The 12,482-nt window shown below is 37.4% G+C and overlaps 1 protein-coding gene across 2 annotated transcripts; it reads left to right on the forward strand.

Annotated features, from left to right (window-relative positions):
• Positions 1–11,482: 11,482 nt before the first annotated feature.
• On the forward strand, positions 11,483–12,482 carry LOC113329582 (chromo domain-containing protein LHP1-like). 2 transcript variants are annotated; one of them, XM_026576439.1, is made up of 3 exons: positions 11,483–11,645; positions 11,715–11,818; positions 11,936–12,482. In XM_026576439.1, exons 1-3 carry the CDS (start codon positions 11,574–11,576, stop codon positions 12,255–12,257), a joined length of 498 nt encoding a protein of 165 aa, XP_026432224.1. In that variant the 5' UTR covers positions 11,483–11,573; the 3' UTR covers positions 12,258–12,482. The 2 variants fall into 2 exon arrangements, with proteins under 2 accessions (XP_026432224.1, XP_026432225.1); XM_026576440.1 differs by having other exon boundaries at positions 11,483–11,636.

A 12,482-nucleotide genomic window follows, 5' to 3' on the forward strand; every position in this document is an offset into this window, starting at 1 on the left:
ATCTTACTCTGATTTAACATAAATACTCAATTGTAATTCAACATGAATTTTATTTCTTCTAGTAACCTACAGTTGACATTGGTTTGTTGCAAAACAAATTCAGACCTCTTGAAGATAAAAAGAGTAATAAAATAATCAGCGAAACATATAACACTAAATTGATAAAATCAAATATAGGTTGGTGAAAATATATGTGTTCGAAGTGTTTCAGAGAGAAGAGATGGATAATAGATAGAAATATACTAATATAACTAAATAGTTTTAGCCGTCGGCTTTAAAAACTCCATCCCGATGATAAGAACCACATGATCGGCCATCCAGATAAATCCTGACTGTTCTATGATTCCCAAATCTCAAAGTCAAAGTATACCTTTTTTTATAACAGTGATGTGAAAAATGTACCAAAAACACGCTTACCTTATTTTCATTGTCAGTTTCTTCTTGTATGGTCATTTTATTTTCTATAGGATCATCCGGTTGTGGAGAGCAAATCATTGTGATTCTATTATCTCTTGATATAAATTAATTTTGTAGTTTTAGTACGTAATAAAGTCCTATAGTCTTAATTTTATTTGGCATACTTACGTTTTCTTGAATTCATCCACTTCTAGTATATTCATAATAATCAACATTCCGGAGGCAGTGGTAGTAGTTAATGCAAGTGCACCTGTTTCAAAAATAATATAAGATTCATCATCAATATAATAAACCTTTTAAAATCAAAGTTATTTACTTTGTATCTGCGATAACTATCTCTCTCTTCTAAACTTCGTCAGCCACTATGCAACCATAGTAATACCTGAAACAGATTTCAATCTTCCAATGGCATCAGCAAGTAACAATGTTGTTAATTATATGTATCTTACATATGTTTGAACGCGAAATACAATGGTAGTTCAGTTCTTAGTTTGGTTCTGCCAACCCTTGCTCGGATAACCTATAAAATTTAAGAAAGTTCAGTTATGAACACTCATATGGAAAGAGAACATGGATCAATCAATCAGGCTGTAAATATGTGTAAAATACACAGTATAGTAGCTATTCATTGATACAATTTTGTCCTTGACCTTTTGGCGAGCTATGGATCTTAATTGTGACAGCACCGTTATTTCAGACATGCTTAAAACTGAACAAATATCATCAAATATTCTTATATTCTTCCTCTCTTCAGTTAAATTTTCACAATCATGCTTAAAAGGGAGAACTCTATAGTTCTACGCTCTAGCAAGGATGTAAACATAAAATACGCCATACACTCACATGATAGTTTGCAAGGAATGTACACAATTCCCTCCCAATGGAAATAGTAATGCACCAAAGATCTTTTGGCAGCAGATAGGTATTATATACCTTTCATTCAGGAAATTGTTGAAGTCCACAAAGCTAGATCAAACTTCCTCATCGGAAATAATAATATTCCAAGGAGAAATTGAAATGGGAAAAAAGGTGATGCATTTAACCGCAAACCTAGATTGAGATAAATATCTGACATCACGATGGTGCTTTTAAACTATATGAGATGCAAATATAAAATCTCATCATGTGGCTACAACGCTGAACAGAAATCCCTGGTTCAACACTTAGGACTCCAAGTACACATTACCAATATGTCAAATTTGCAACACAATATAGCATCATTAAATAGCAAGATCAGAATATCAAGCAAAAAAGAATAGCAAGCTCAAAAAAAATTCTGCAAACAATACGTGGTCTCGATATGTGTAGCATCAGTTGGTCTATATAAACAAACATATGGCGAGGTTTCATTACTATTGATTCCTGGAAGCATGAAAACATAATACTAACCAATAATGAGAATCCATATCGAAACAAAAGTTGGCAATAGCTTGCAGGAGTGCAGCTTGATTTAATTCCGTTTACTCATCTCAGAATACACATTTTTATTGAGCTAAAGACTGAATACAAAACGTACAAAAATAGTAAAAAAAAACATCCAAACTGCATTAAGAACTTTCCAAATCGGAATTATAAAACTAAATGAGAAGTATTATCCTAGAAATTCTTAGTATGATGACTAAAGAAATCGACAATGGCATAAAAGTACCCAAAACTCATAAATTCATCATTACTGTACCGATATATATATATATATATATATATAAGTCTAATCACATGATATCCGTGCCATCTGCGGGATTCGAACCCAGAGCTACATGGATGTAAACCATGTGCTCTACTAATTGAGTTAAGACAACGAGTAGCATTACGATGAAACCCTCAAATTCACAGTGAATCATACACTTATACTACTTTTCCGAAAGTCTGGCTTCACATTTATCTTAAATCAAATTATCACATGGGGAAGTTTAACCATTAATTGCAAAATAAGATGTTTTTCGGTTACCTTTCTAAAAAGGAGAAGTTAACCATTAATGCAATCATGTTAGCTTCAAGTCTTCTCCTTCCAAGATGGTAGGGTTTTTTACAGTACGTGTACTGCCACCCAATAGAAATCCCTAAAGGTTCCTAAAATTTCTAGCTGTAGTGATTCAATCTTCAAAAAAAACATTAGAAAATTATACAAAAGTATGTTGCTAGCTTGAGTCTGACAACGATAAGATACCGAAAATCGAAGCTCCAAACTATTGGCAGCATTGGCCTAAAGTTCAGCATCTCCAATGGATTGATCTTGACCAATCACCCCAGAAACGAAAAAAATCTTACTCATCTCATCTACGAAGTAAAATTAAAGTCATCTTAAAGTACAACTCAATGTCAGAAGAACTAACTATTTCAGTATTAACCCATACATACCATCATTATATCTAAGAAAATAGATCAAAATGAGCTTAAACGTATGCATACAGAAAAAACATTACCTAGAAATATTTTCTCAAGATTTAAAAAATTTAGCCTCATTTTGGCTTATAACTAAGATGAGTACTGTATATCACATGCCACTGAAATATTTGATAAGTACACAATTTAAAAAAAAATAAAAGAAATCCGACAGCATTTTAAGAGGTATTGGATCATAATCCTAAACATCTATTATTACGCGCACCAGAGTGGAATCACTTCTGAAACAGGTTTAGTGGCAGGCATGTTCATTAACAAAGAATTCATGATAACCTCTAGCTTCCTATGTTTCAAACAAGAACCCAAAAGTTACAGACCACATTAATGCCCCAAAAAGTATATAGGTATAATATATGTAAAAGTTGTGGTATCAACGAAAGCAATCAAGCTTTGTTTTCTTTTCCTTAATTGTATTCTTTGTGCCCATGCAACCAAACCGAATTGTACACTAAGACAACTAAATTTCCAGGGGCCACAACAAATTAGGAAGGTCCCCTGTTTGTTATTAAAGTGGGGTGCGGTAAAGTGGACTCCACAGAGTTAAGGAAAGTATGGTTCTGACCTTCTCCACAGAGTTAAAGACCTTGCATTCTAGAATACTAAATAAACCTACTTAGAGTTCTTAAATCATCAATCTATCGATGACAAAAATTTCTACTTAAATTTGGTGATCACATGTTTGGTATCAAGCTCAATTGCTAGCATTAGCTTATAGCTCAACACAGTTCCATCAGAAACAAATCTTGAAACTACATTTTGAACATTTCATTTTATTTTAATAGTAAATGTCCCATAACTAATTTTACTCACAAAAATAATTATAGTGACTGAAAACTAAATAGAGAAATATAAAGAACAGATACATCCATGCTGGCAGTGGTATTTTTTTGGAGCAACACTGATACCTTCCATTCAACAAAAACTGACACTTCATAATTAGTAATACCAAATTCCGTTTCTTACAAATTAAATATCCACGTGTTAATTTCTCATTATGACTTTTACTAAATATTACAACATCACAATCAATAACAAACTATTCTGCATGTATTACAATAAGGGTCGCGGAGACAAACCTGATAAGCCTGTCGCTTGTCTGGCTATATCCTTTATCTTGCAAATGGTATGACACACCAGCTTGGGTCGGGCACCATGCCTCAAACACGCAATGGTATAGTCCGTCCGTGTCTGAGCATAGTAAGGATCTGCTTTCATCGTTGACCACATATTAAGTTAACATAGACAACATTAGGATCACCTTTTTTTAAACTTACGTTACATGAAACCTCTTATGCATATTCAAATCACCACAGGGGATGTATGAAATAACATATAATCTCACTTCGAAGTTCCAATAAGAAATTGGTAAGCCACTCAAACCTTACCAACTGGCCATAGTTGAGATAGGACTAATAAAAATTAAATGTACTAAAAGGTAGAGATACAAGTGAATACCTTCTTACTAATTGTCATGATTGAGTTTAGTACGATGTTGATTCAGTGGGCATACATCTGTAAGACCTACTGACAGACAATTATATCCCAACAATGATAGGCATGCATGATGTTAAATGCAGGTATGCCTGTATGATGCCCAGTGCAGATAGGCATGTTTATGTGCAGCCATACATTGAATCTGTTACCTCTTGCTCAAGATCTCTGCATTTGAAAGAAAAACAACCGAAATGATCTTTAATATATAGACTTGTACCTCTTATAAAACCCCAATGATGAAGTTACTGCCCCTTGTTTCCCAATGGGGCAATTATTTGATATCAAAATCGAACATCCATTAATGTAAATATATGATAATGCTACATCAAGCATACGACTGGTAATCAACAGAAAAGTGTGTGTGATCTGAACAGTAAGGCATGTCTTGTTGAGGTTGGTATCGAGGCCTCAAAATTTGTAAACAAAGAAGACTACTAAAAGGATGATGTTGTAGATGAAGATAATTGGTAAAGCTAATTTGAAGTCTGTCACTCAGAGTATTCTTCAATTAAGTTAATATAGTTACCCTTTATTGTTGCATTATGCCGAGCTCCAAAGGCAACGGTACCTAATTGCCTTTCTCCACCATAGCCCCAACCTGCTCATGCCAAATGCATCTGGGTAGTATCTAAAGTTTATCATGGACCTTCTCCCGTATTACGGTCTCTCCTTGTTGTGTCGGTTGTGGTGGCAGATCTGTAAATAGTGAAAATGAGAACAAAGTTGAACCAAATTTTTATCACGGGTAATAACTACTACGCGTCTATGATTACCTCTGCCATTGTATCAGGTTGCAGTACAACAAATAGGAAAAAAAATGATTAATTGAACTAAAGGAATTTTATAAGAATAATTCTAGACATAAACATGCTGATATGAAGATAACATTGCAGGGATTCATGTTGTTGACGATAAATAAATCAATAAAATACCCGTCATAATATGAGGAATGGTAATGGATGCCCATATGAATAATGAAAATAGAGTGTAACACAAAATCTTGATTCTATTTATAGGCGAACAGGAATAAGGAATATAAGAGGCAACGTGTTAAAAGCACCACATGCACAGTTTGTCCCATTTCCTTGTAAAAGTTCTCTGAAACCGTCAATGTTAATTCACTGCATATTGATTCACTTGTAGAAAATCACAATCGAATTCTTCAACCTTAAAATAAATCTCCACTTATTTATAAAATATGTAACACTGGGCAGAAAAAGAAAAGATCAAACGTAGTTTATATATAAAAATGCAAAGTAGTTGTGACCTACAAACTCTTTTCAGCTTATCACCCACCCTTCTTTGGCTCAAGTTTGAAATCCAAAAGATACCAGGTGTTCTTAGGGTATATATAATTACCTCAATACATTGCCCTGGTTAAGCAACCACACTACTTCCTCATCTACACTGATATCAAAGGTTGTAATGTTTATTAAGGAATTAAATTACTTGCTCTGCTAACCGGTTTTACCGGATCTATTAGGGTGAAAGCTAATAAGATGTGATTTAACTTTATTCACTATATTATTTATTCATAAAAGAGATATGACACATACAGCTAGTAAGGTTATATTATATGAATAAGAGAGATGAACTTCGATATTTTCAACAACATGATCCACCGTGTCAAACCCTTGGTCCCATCATGCCAAGCCAAACGCACCTTGCCTTGGTCCCAACCATGCTAGCCGCACCATGCGCCAATGGCATGCCTAACCCTTAGCCCCACCATGCCAAGCCAACCGCGTCTTGCCTTGGCCCCAACCATGCTAGCCGCAACATGCGCCAATGGCATGCCAAACCGTTGGCCCCGCCATGTCAAGCCAACCGCACCTTTCCTTAGCCCCACCATGCTAAGACGTCCGTACCAAAACCTTGGCCCCACTATGCCAAGCCATCCGCGCCATTGGCCTTGGCCCCACCATCCCGGCCTTCCCCATGCGGCTACCAAAACGAAGGCGTGCGACAATCAACGGCCACCCTTCCATCCTGGATGCAAATCCTAGCCGTCCAAGGTCGCCAAACAACGCATGGTAACCTTTGGCCCAACACCCTAGTTTTGGCCACGCCAAACCGCGCCAAGGAATGCCATGCCACATGTACCAATGGCATGCCAACCACCTTGCCGCGCCACACCATGCCGGGCTTCCCTATGCGGCTACCAAAACGAAGGCGTACGACGATCAACGACCACCCTTTCATCCTAGATGCAAATCCTAGCCGTCCAGGGTCGCCAAACAACGCATGGTAACCTTTGGCCCAAAACCCTAGTTTTGGCCACGCCAAACCGCGCCAAGGAATGCCATGCCACATGTGCCAATGGAATGCCAACCACCTTGCCACACCATACCATGCCGTCCTTTTCTATGCGGCTACCAAAACGAAGGCGTGCGACGATCAACGGCCACACTTCCATCCTGGATGCAAATCCTAGCCGTCCAAGGTCATCAAACAACGCATGGTAACCTTTGTCCCAAAGCCCTAGTTTTGGCCACGCCAAACCGCGCCAAGGCATGCCATGCCACATGTGCCAATGGCATGCCAACCACCTTGCCGCGCCATACCATGCCGGCCTTCCTCATGCGGTTACCAAAACAAAGGCATGCGACGATCAACGGCCACCCTGCCATCCTAGATGCAAATCCTAGCCGTGCAAGGTCTCCAAACAACGCATGGTAACCTTTGGCCCCAAACCCTAGTTTGGCCACGCCAAACCGCGCCAAGGCATGCCATGCCACATGTGCCAATGGCATGCCAATCACCTTGCCGCGCCATACCATGCCGGCATTCCCTTTGCGGCTACCAAAACAAAGGCCTACAACAATCAACAACCACCTTTTCATCTAATATGCAGATCTTAGCCATCCAAGGTTACCATCTAACGCATGGAAACCTTTGACCCTAGTTTGGTCGCGCCTAAACAAAGCCAAAACCCTAACTTTTGGCTGCGCCTAAACTGGGACACATTAAAGCCATATTGATCATACTTTCATGCCACTGGCTATCAAACGAAAGGTTGCAATAATCAACGGCTACCTTCCTCTTAAGATGCAAAATCTCGACCGTTGAAGGTCACCACCGAGCCGGCAAGTCTCTCAAGCTCAAATTTCCAGACAACAACAACATGCTACATGTTTTCCACGAAAACACTCGAGACATCAACACATGTCACAAACTTGGGGATGCTCATTGGGTATTGGTTTGGCGGTTTACAGCGTGCGGCGTAGATTACGCTCGTTATAAGAAAGTGTCATAAGGATGAGGCGGTTAGTAAATACAGGGAGTAATGGTGAAACGCTTTCTTTTATGGAACATCAATTCCAAGAGTTACCGGTTACCACCTCCTCACATTTACTCACCCGTTTTCCATTTCTTAATGAGACCAGAGTACGTTTCACTTAGACTTGTATAAATAAGCATTACCTATTTCCACCGAACAACAAGTTCTGGTCAGGAGCATACAACACTCAGAAAACGTTTACTAGCTTTACCATCTATTACCTTCCCACTTTCTGATACAATTCACAAAACAACTACTCTTCCAGAATCAACTATTCTGGTCTCAACACTCTCTTCGCTTCCCTCCCCAAAACCAACCCTTCTCCTCCTCTTTGTGACCGAAGCAAGTCTAGAACGACCATTTCTTGGTTTAGGACGGATTTGTACAGATTGATCTCTAGAATATAAAGTACTCCCTTGCAGTACATTGTTTAGGGTTTAGACTCGTTTCTCACCCACACGCCCGAAATTACCGAAATCAACAGAAACCGTTTTCACCCTCAAACAACAGGATGTATGGTAAAGAATGATGCTGAAGTCATTGTTTCAAGAACAAACAACACCAACAACAATAGTTTGTGATAATAACTCGACAATTTCACTAAATAAGAATCCAGTACTTCATGGTAGAAGTAAGCATATTGATATCAAATATCTTTATATCAAAGAACTTGTAAGCAATAAGGAGATAGTTGTTGAGTTTGTTGAAAGTGAAGAGCAAGTGGAAGATATTTTCACCAAGTCTTTGAAGTTTAATACTTTCATTTACTTACGTGGAAAGTTGGGGATGATTAGCAAAGAGTATCTTGGTATAAGGGAGGATGTTGAAGAATAAACCAAGATACTATAAAGAAGACAGAAGGGATCAACAAGAGTTGTTGATACAATAGTGTGTGTGTCAACATTGAGAGTTGACAGAGTATGGTCGGGTCAACTGGTACAGTTGATATGAAGTGAATGGATCAACAAGTATTGTTGATGTGTGGTACAGTATTTAGAAGTTTACTTGGGTTGCAAGTATTACTGATTTTAAGAGCTTGTTTACGTAAGAATTGTCTAGAAGTTTCTTGTTAGAGTTTGATTTTGATTAGGAAAGTACTTTGAGTGATTGTCAAGTTTGTTAGTCATATAAATAGGTTGTTGAGCCATGAGTCGAAACACATCAATTAAGAGAAGTTTATTTGAGTTTAATTTTGTGTTCTTTCATTAAGTCTTTGAAATCAGATTTTCTACAAAAGTTAGCGACGACGAGGTAGAATTCTTGACCCAAGGAGATGCTGCGGATGAGAAGAACGTTTTCTCACTCTGGTACGATGGTTTGAAGTTGTTGTTGGTAACTGATGGTGAGAAAGGGTGCAGGTACTTCACCAAGAACTTCAGAGGAGCTGTCAAGGGGTTCCCGGTGAACGCGGTGGATACTACAAGCGCTGTTGATGCTTATGTTGGTTCATTACTTTGCTGTGCTGCCAAAGATTCTTCAATTCTAGAGGACGAAAACAAACTGAGAGAAGCTCTTAGAATGGCTAGTGCTTGCGGAGCAATCTTTACAACTAGGAAAGGAGCCATTCCAGCACTCCCGGACAATGCTGCTGTACAGAAGCTCATTTTGGAATCCCACTAGATGATGAATTCACTTTTGTTTTCTTTGAAGTTCTTTTTAGCACTCAGTAGTACCATTTAATTTTGGATTATGTCTATAAAATGAGCAATAATTAGGATACACACGGCTTTGTTATAATTTTGTACCCCTCAAGCAGTAAAATGTTTTTTGATCAGCAATAATTATACAAGAAAAACATTTTATTTTTTTCTATTTTTATTAGAAACTGCGCTCTACTGCTTGAGGTTAAGTTCTGCTACCTCTCTACTTTCATATAAATGGAGTTCTTCATTAGCACTTAAATGGAAAGGAGATTGTGGTTTTCAAATTAGGAAATGAAATATTCTGCTCGCTTCCTATACCACCTTGTTTATCTCCGTAATAGTACTCAGAGAAAATACTTTTCTAGTGGTTGTTTATGCCTTGTACGTAAATTATCTAGGTGGAGCTTCCGAAGTATGGTCTTTAAAGTAGAATATGCAGAGAGATGGCAGTACTATGTTATTAAAAATAAGCCCTACATATCGTAGAGAGCGAAGAGTTCAACATTGCAATTGAATTCACGTACCAACGTCATAGGTTATTTTGCCTTGGGGACGCAAAACTAATCATAATGGACATATGCTTCCGTATAGCCTAAAGACAAAAACTTCGAAGAGATAGGGGGATAAAGCCAATACCATTTCCAATTTACCATTATTGTCTTCGTCTCAATGCAAGTATATATAGGAGAGGAAAATGTAAAGAAATTTAAAGGGTCACCCGATGATGATATATATCTATGGAATTAGTAGTACCTATCATGGCCAGTCAAAGGGAATAGGTTTAGCAAAGCTGCTATAGGTACACAAAATATGCCTGTCACGTGCTCGCACAGGAAGATACGAAGTAGGTATGAAGAATCTCACCAAAAGATCTTGCATCGTTCCCAAAATCTCGATCAATGACTTGTCAAATCAAAAGTCAGAATCACCTTATCACCAATCGACGACACGAAATAAGAAAATTTATACGCGAGAAAGCAATCCGAGATGAAGTAGCTCGCAAAGAGAACCAGGAAAACATAGAAACAACTGGAGTACCCAGCAAGATACCGATCACAAAATCAGGTGGGCGAAGTAAGGTTACTTAGCTGAAAATTTAACCTGCAAAGATAATGAATTATTGAACAAGAAAAGAGACAGTTGTCCTGACAAACTCCCAAAATTGTCAGCGAAAGAAGGGAAATTTTTTTATGGAAAATGGTCTGGGCGAAGTATAAAAAAGCATACCCATGAAAACTATGCGACGGTGGATGAAATAAAATGAGCTGTATTCGATTAGGGTTGGTTGGTCTATAAATAGAGACCTTCGGGCAATGAAGAGTAGGTTGGATTTTCGGAGAGGAGTAGTCTTGCTTAGAGCTTGAGATTAGAATTTTCTTGCATCCTCAAACTTGTACTTTTATTCTCTTGAGTGGTTGATCAATAAAGATTTTCTTGTCCAAAATATTTGTTACGTCTTAGATCTTGTTTATTTCCTATTTGGGTGTACTACTGGATTTCCAAAGTGGTTTTTTGATCAGATATTTTCTTACATTGTATGATGCACTTGATATACACGTTATATATGCCTATAGTCCTTTGTTATTTTTTATGGGCATCTGGTAATATGCTTGTTGTTCTTTTCCTCCAACCCATAAGCCTATTTCTTTGGTTAACAAAGGGAGTAACTATTTCTGTCAGAATATATCAGAAGTAAATGCATTCAGAAGTAATAATTTCGATATGTACTTTCGTGGACATTATAGATATCCATTTAAGATACCGTTAGTATCTGAGTAATTAATTCCTGATCAAATATTGTTCGACCATACAAATACCAGATACTATTGAAACAGTCTGGACTTGTTGGTAAAAAAAGGAAACAGCATCATTTCTTGATATCTTGCTAAATCAATGTTATGGCTAAATTGGAAAGTATCTAAAAAATGAGAAACATAATAAACAGGTTAAGGGGAATGAACAGTAACTAATTATTTAGTAAAAAACATGCACTTTTAAAGGGTGACATGAATGCTGGCATTTATGTTACCTACCAGTGATCTTGACTTATAAATACTTCTGTATTTTCATATAATTTTCACACACTGTTTTCACTGTTTTTTTTATGGAAAAAGCTAATGATAGACCAAATTTCATAGTCCAATTGTGGACCAATGAAATCCAACCATCTAACAAAATTATACAGGTTCCACTAACATTTTAAAACCCCATTCCTTTCGGATCTTGTGGTGGAGGAGGTAGACCAACTTTAATGGTCCGTGCCTGCCTACGAAGGTCGTTTTCTTAATTAGAAGAACTAAAGAGAGAGAGAGGAGGGTATAGAATTGAGAGGACTAATGTCAGAAACAGCCGCACTTTCTGAAGAATTTTTCGAAATCGAAGAAGTGAGAAGAAAAAGGGTTCGTGAGGTAATCTCTTTTTATTTTGTTTAAAGAATTATTAACAAATCATGGTGATCATTTTTTTTTCATGTTTAGGGCCGTATTGAGTATCTGATTAAATGGCGTGATTGGCCTGAGAGGTCAGATACGTGGGAACCCTTGGAGAATATTAAGGAATTCGTAGATGAATTTGAAGAAAGGTTTCAAACTTTCACTCTCTTTAGATCATATATTGTAGGAATTAAATTTTTTTTTTCTATTTTAACTTGTAATGGAGTATTGACTTGGTCTTGTTTGTTTGTTTTTCGCATTTAAAGCTTATGTATGAGAAAGCGCAAGAGGAAGCGGAAGGGTAGAGTTCGCCGTAAAAGTGCAAGTAAATCATTATCATTGGTTAGTGATGTAAAGACTTCTGATCACATGGTAGAAGGTGAGCCTAGAGTTTGGCTTTCAGAAGATTTTGATGAAGGTACTCAGAGTACTAATCGTTTGAAAGGGGCTAGAAGGAGGATATCTGGAAAAGTCAGAAAGTTTCGTTATGAGTCAACTATATTAGACGATGCTCCAAGTGAAGACAAGTCGGAAGCTGATTATGGGGTGCAGCCGGAAAGTGAAGGACCAACAGGGAATGCTAGATGATCTGCATTAGGTGGAAAGGTTGTCTAACCCATGTACTTTCAGTAACAAATGGGATACGAGATATGCGTGTCACCTTTGTGGCATTAAGATACCCAATCAACTTTTGCTTAATTTCTTTCTTTACTAATGTAACCTTCTTCAATCGCTTGCTAACTTGGAGGTTGAACGATTCATATATCTGCTTGGGTGAAAATTGTACTGCAAATTTATTTCTTATTCGATTTT

This window comes from Papaver somniferum, unplaced genomic scaffold (genome assembly GCF_003573695.1).
Source record: "Papaver somniferum cultivar HN1 unplaced genomic scaffold, ASM357369v1 unplaced-scaffold_117, whole genome shotgun sequence".
Lineage (NCBI taxonomy): Eukaryota > Viridiplantae > Streptophyta > Magnoliopsida > Ranunculales > Papaveraceae > Papaver > Papaver somniferum.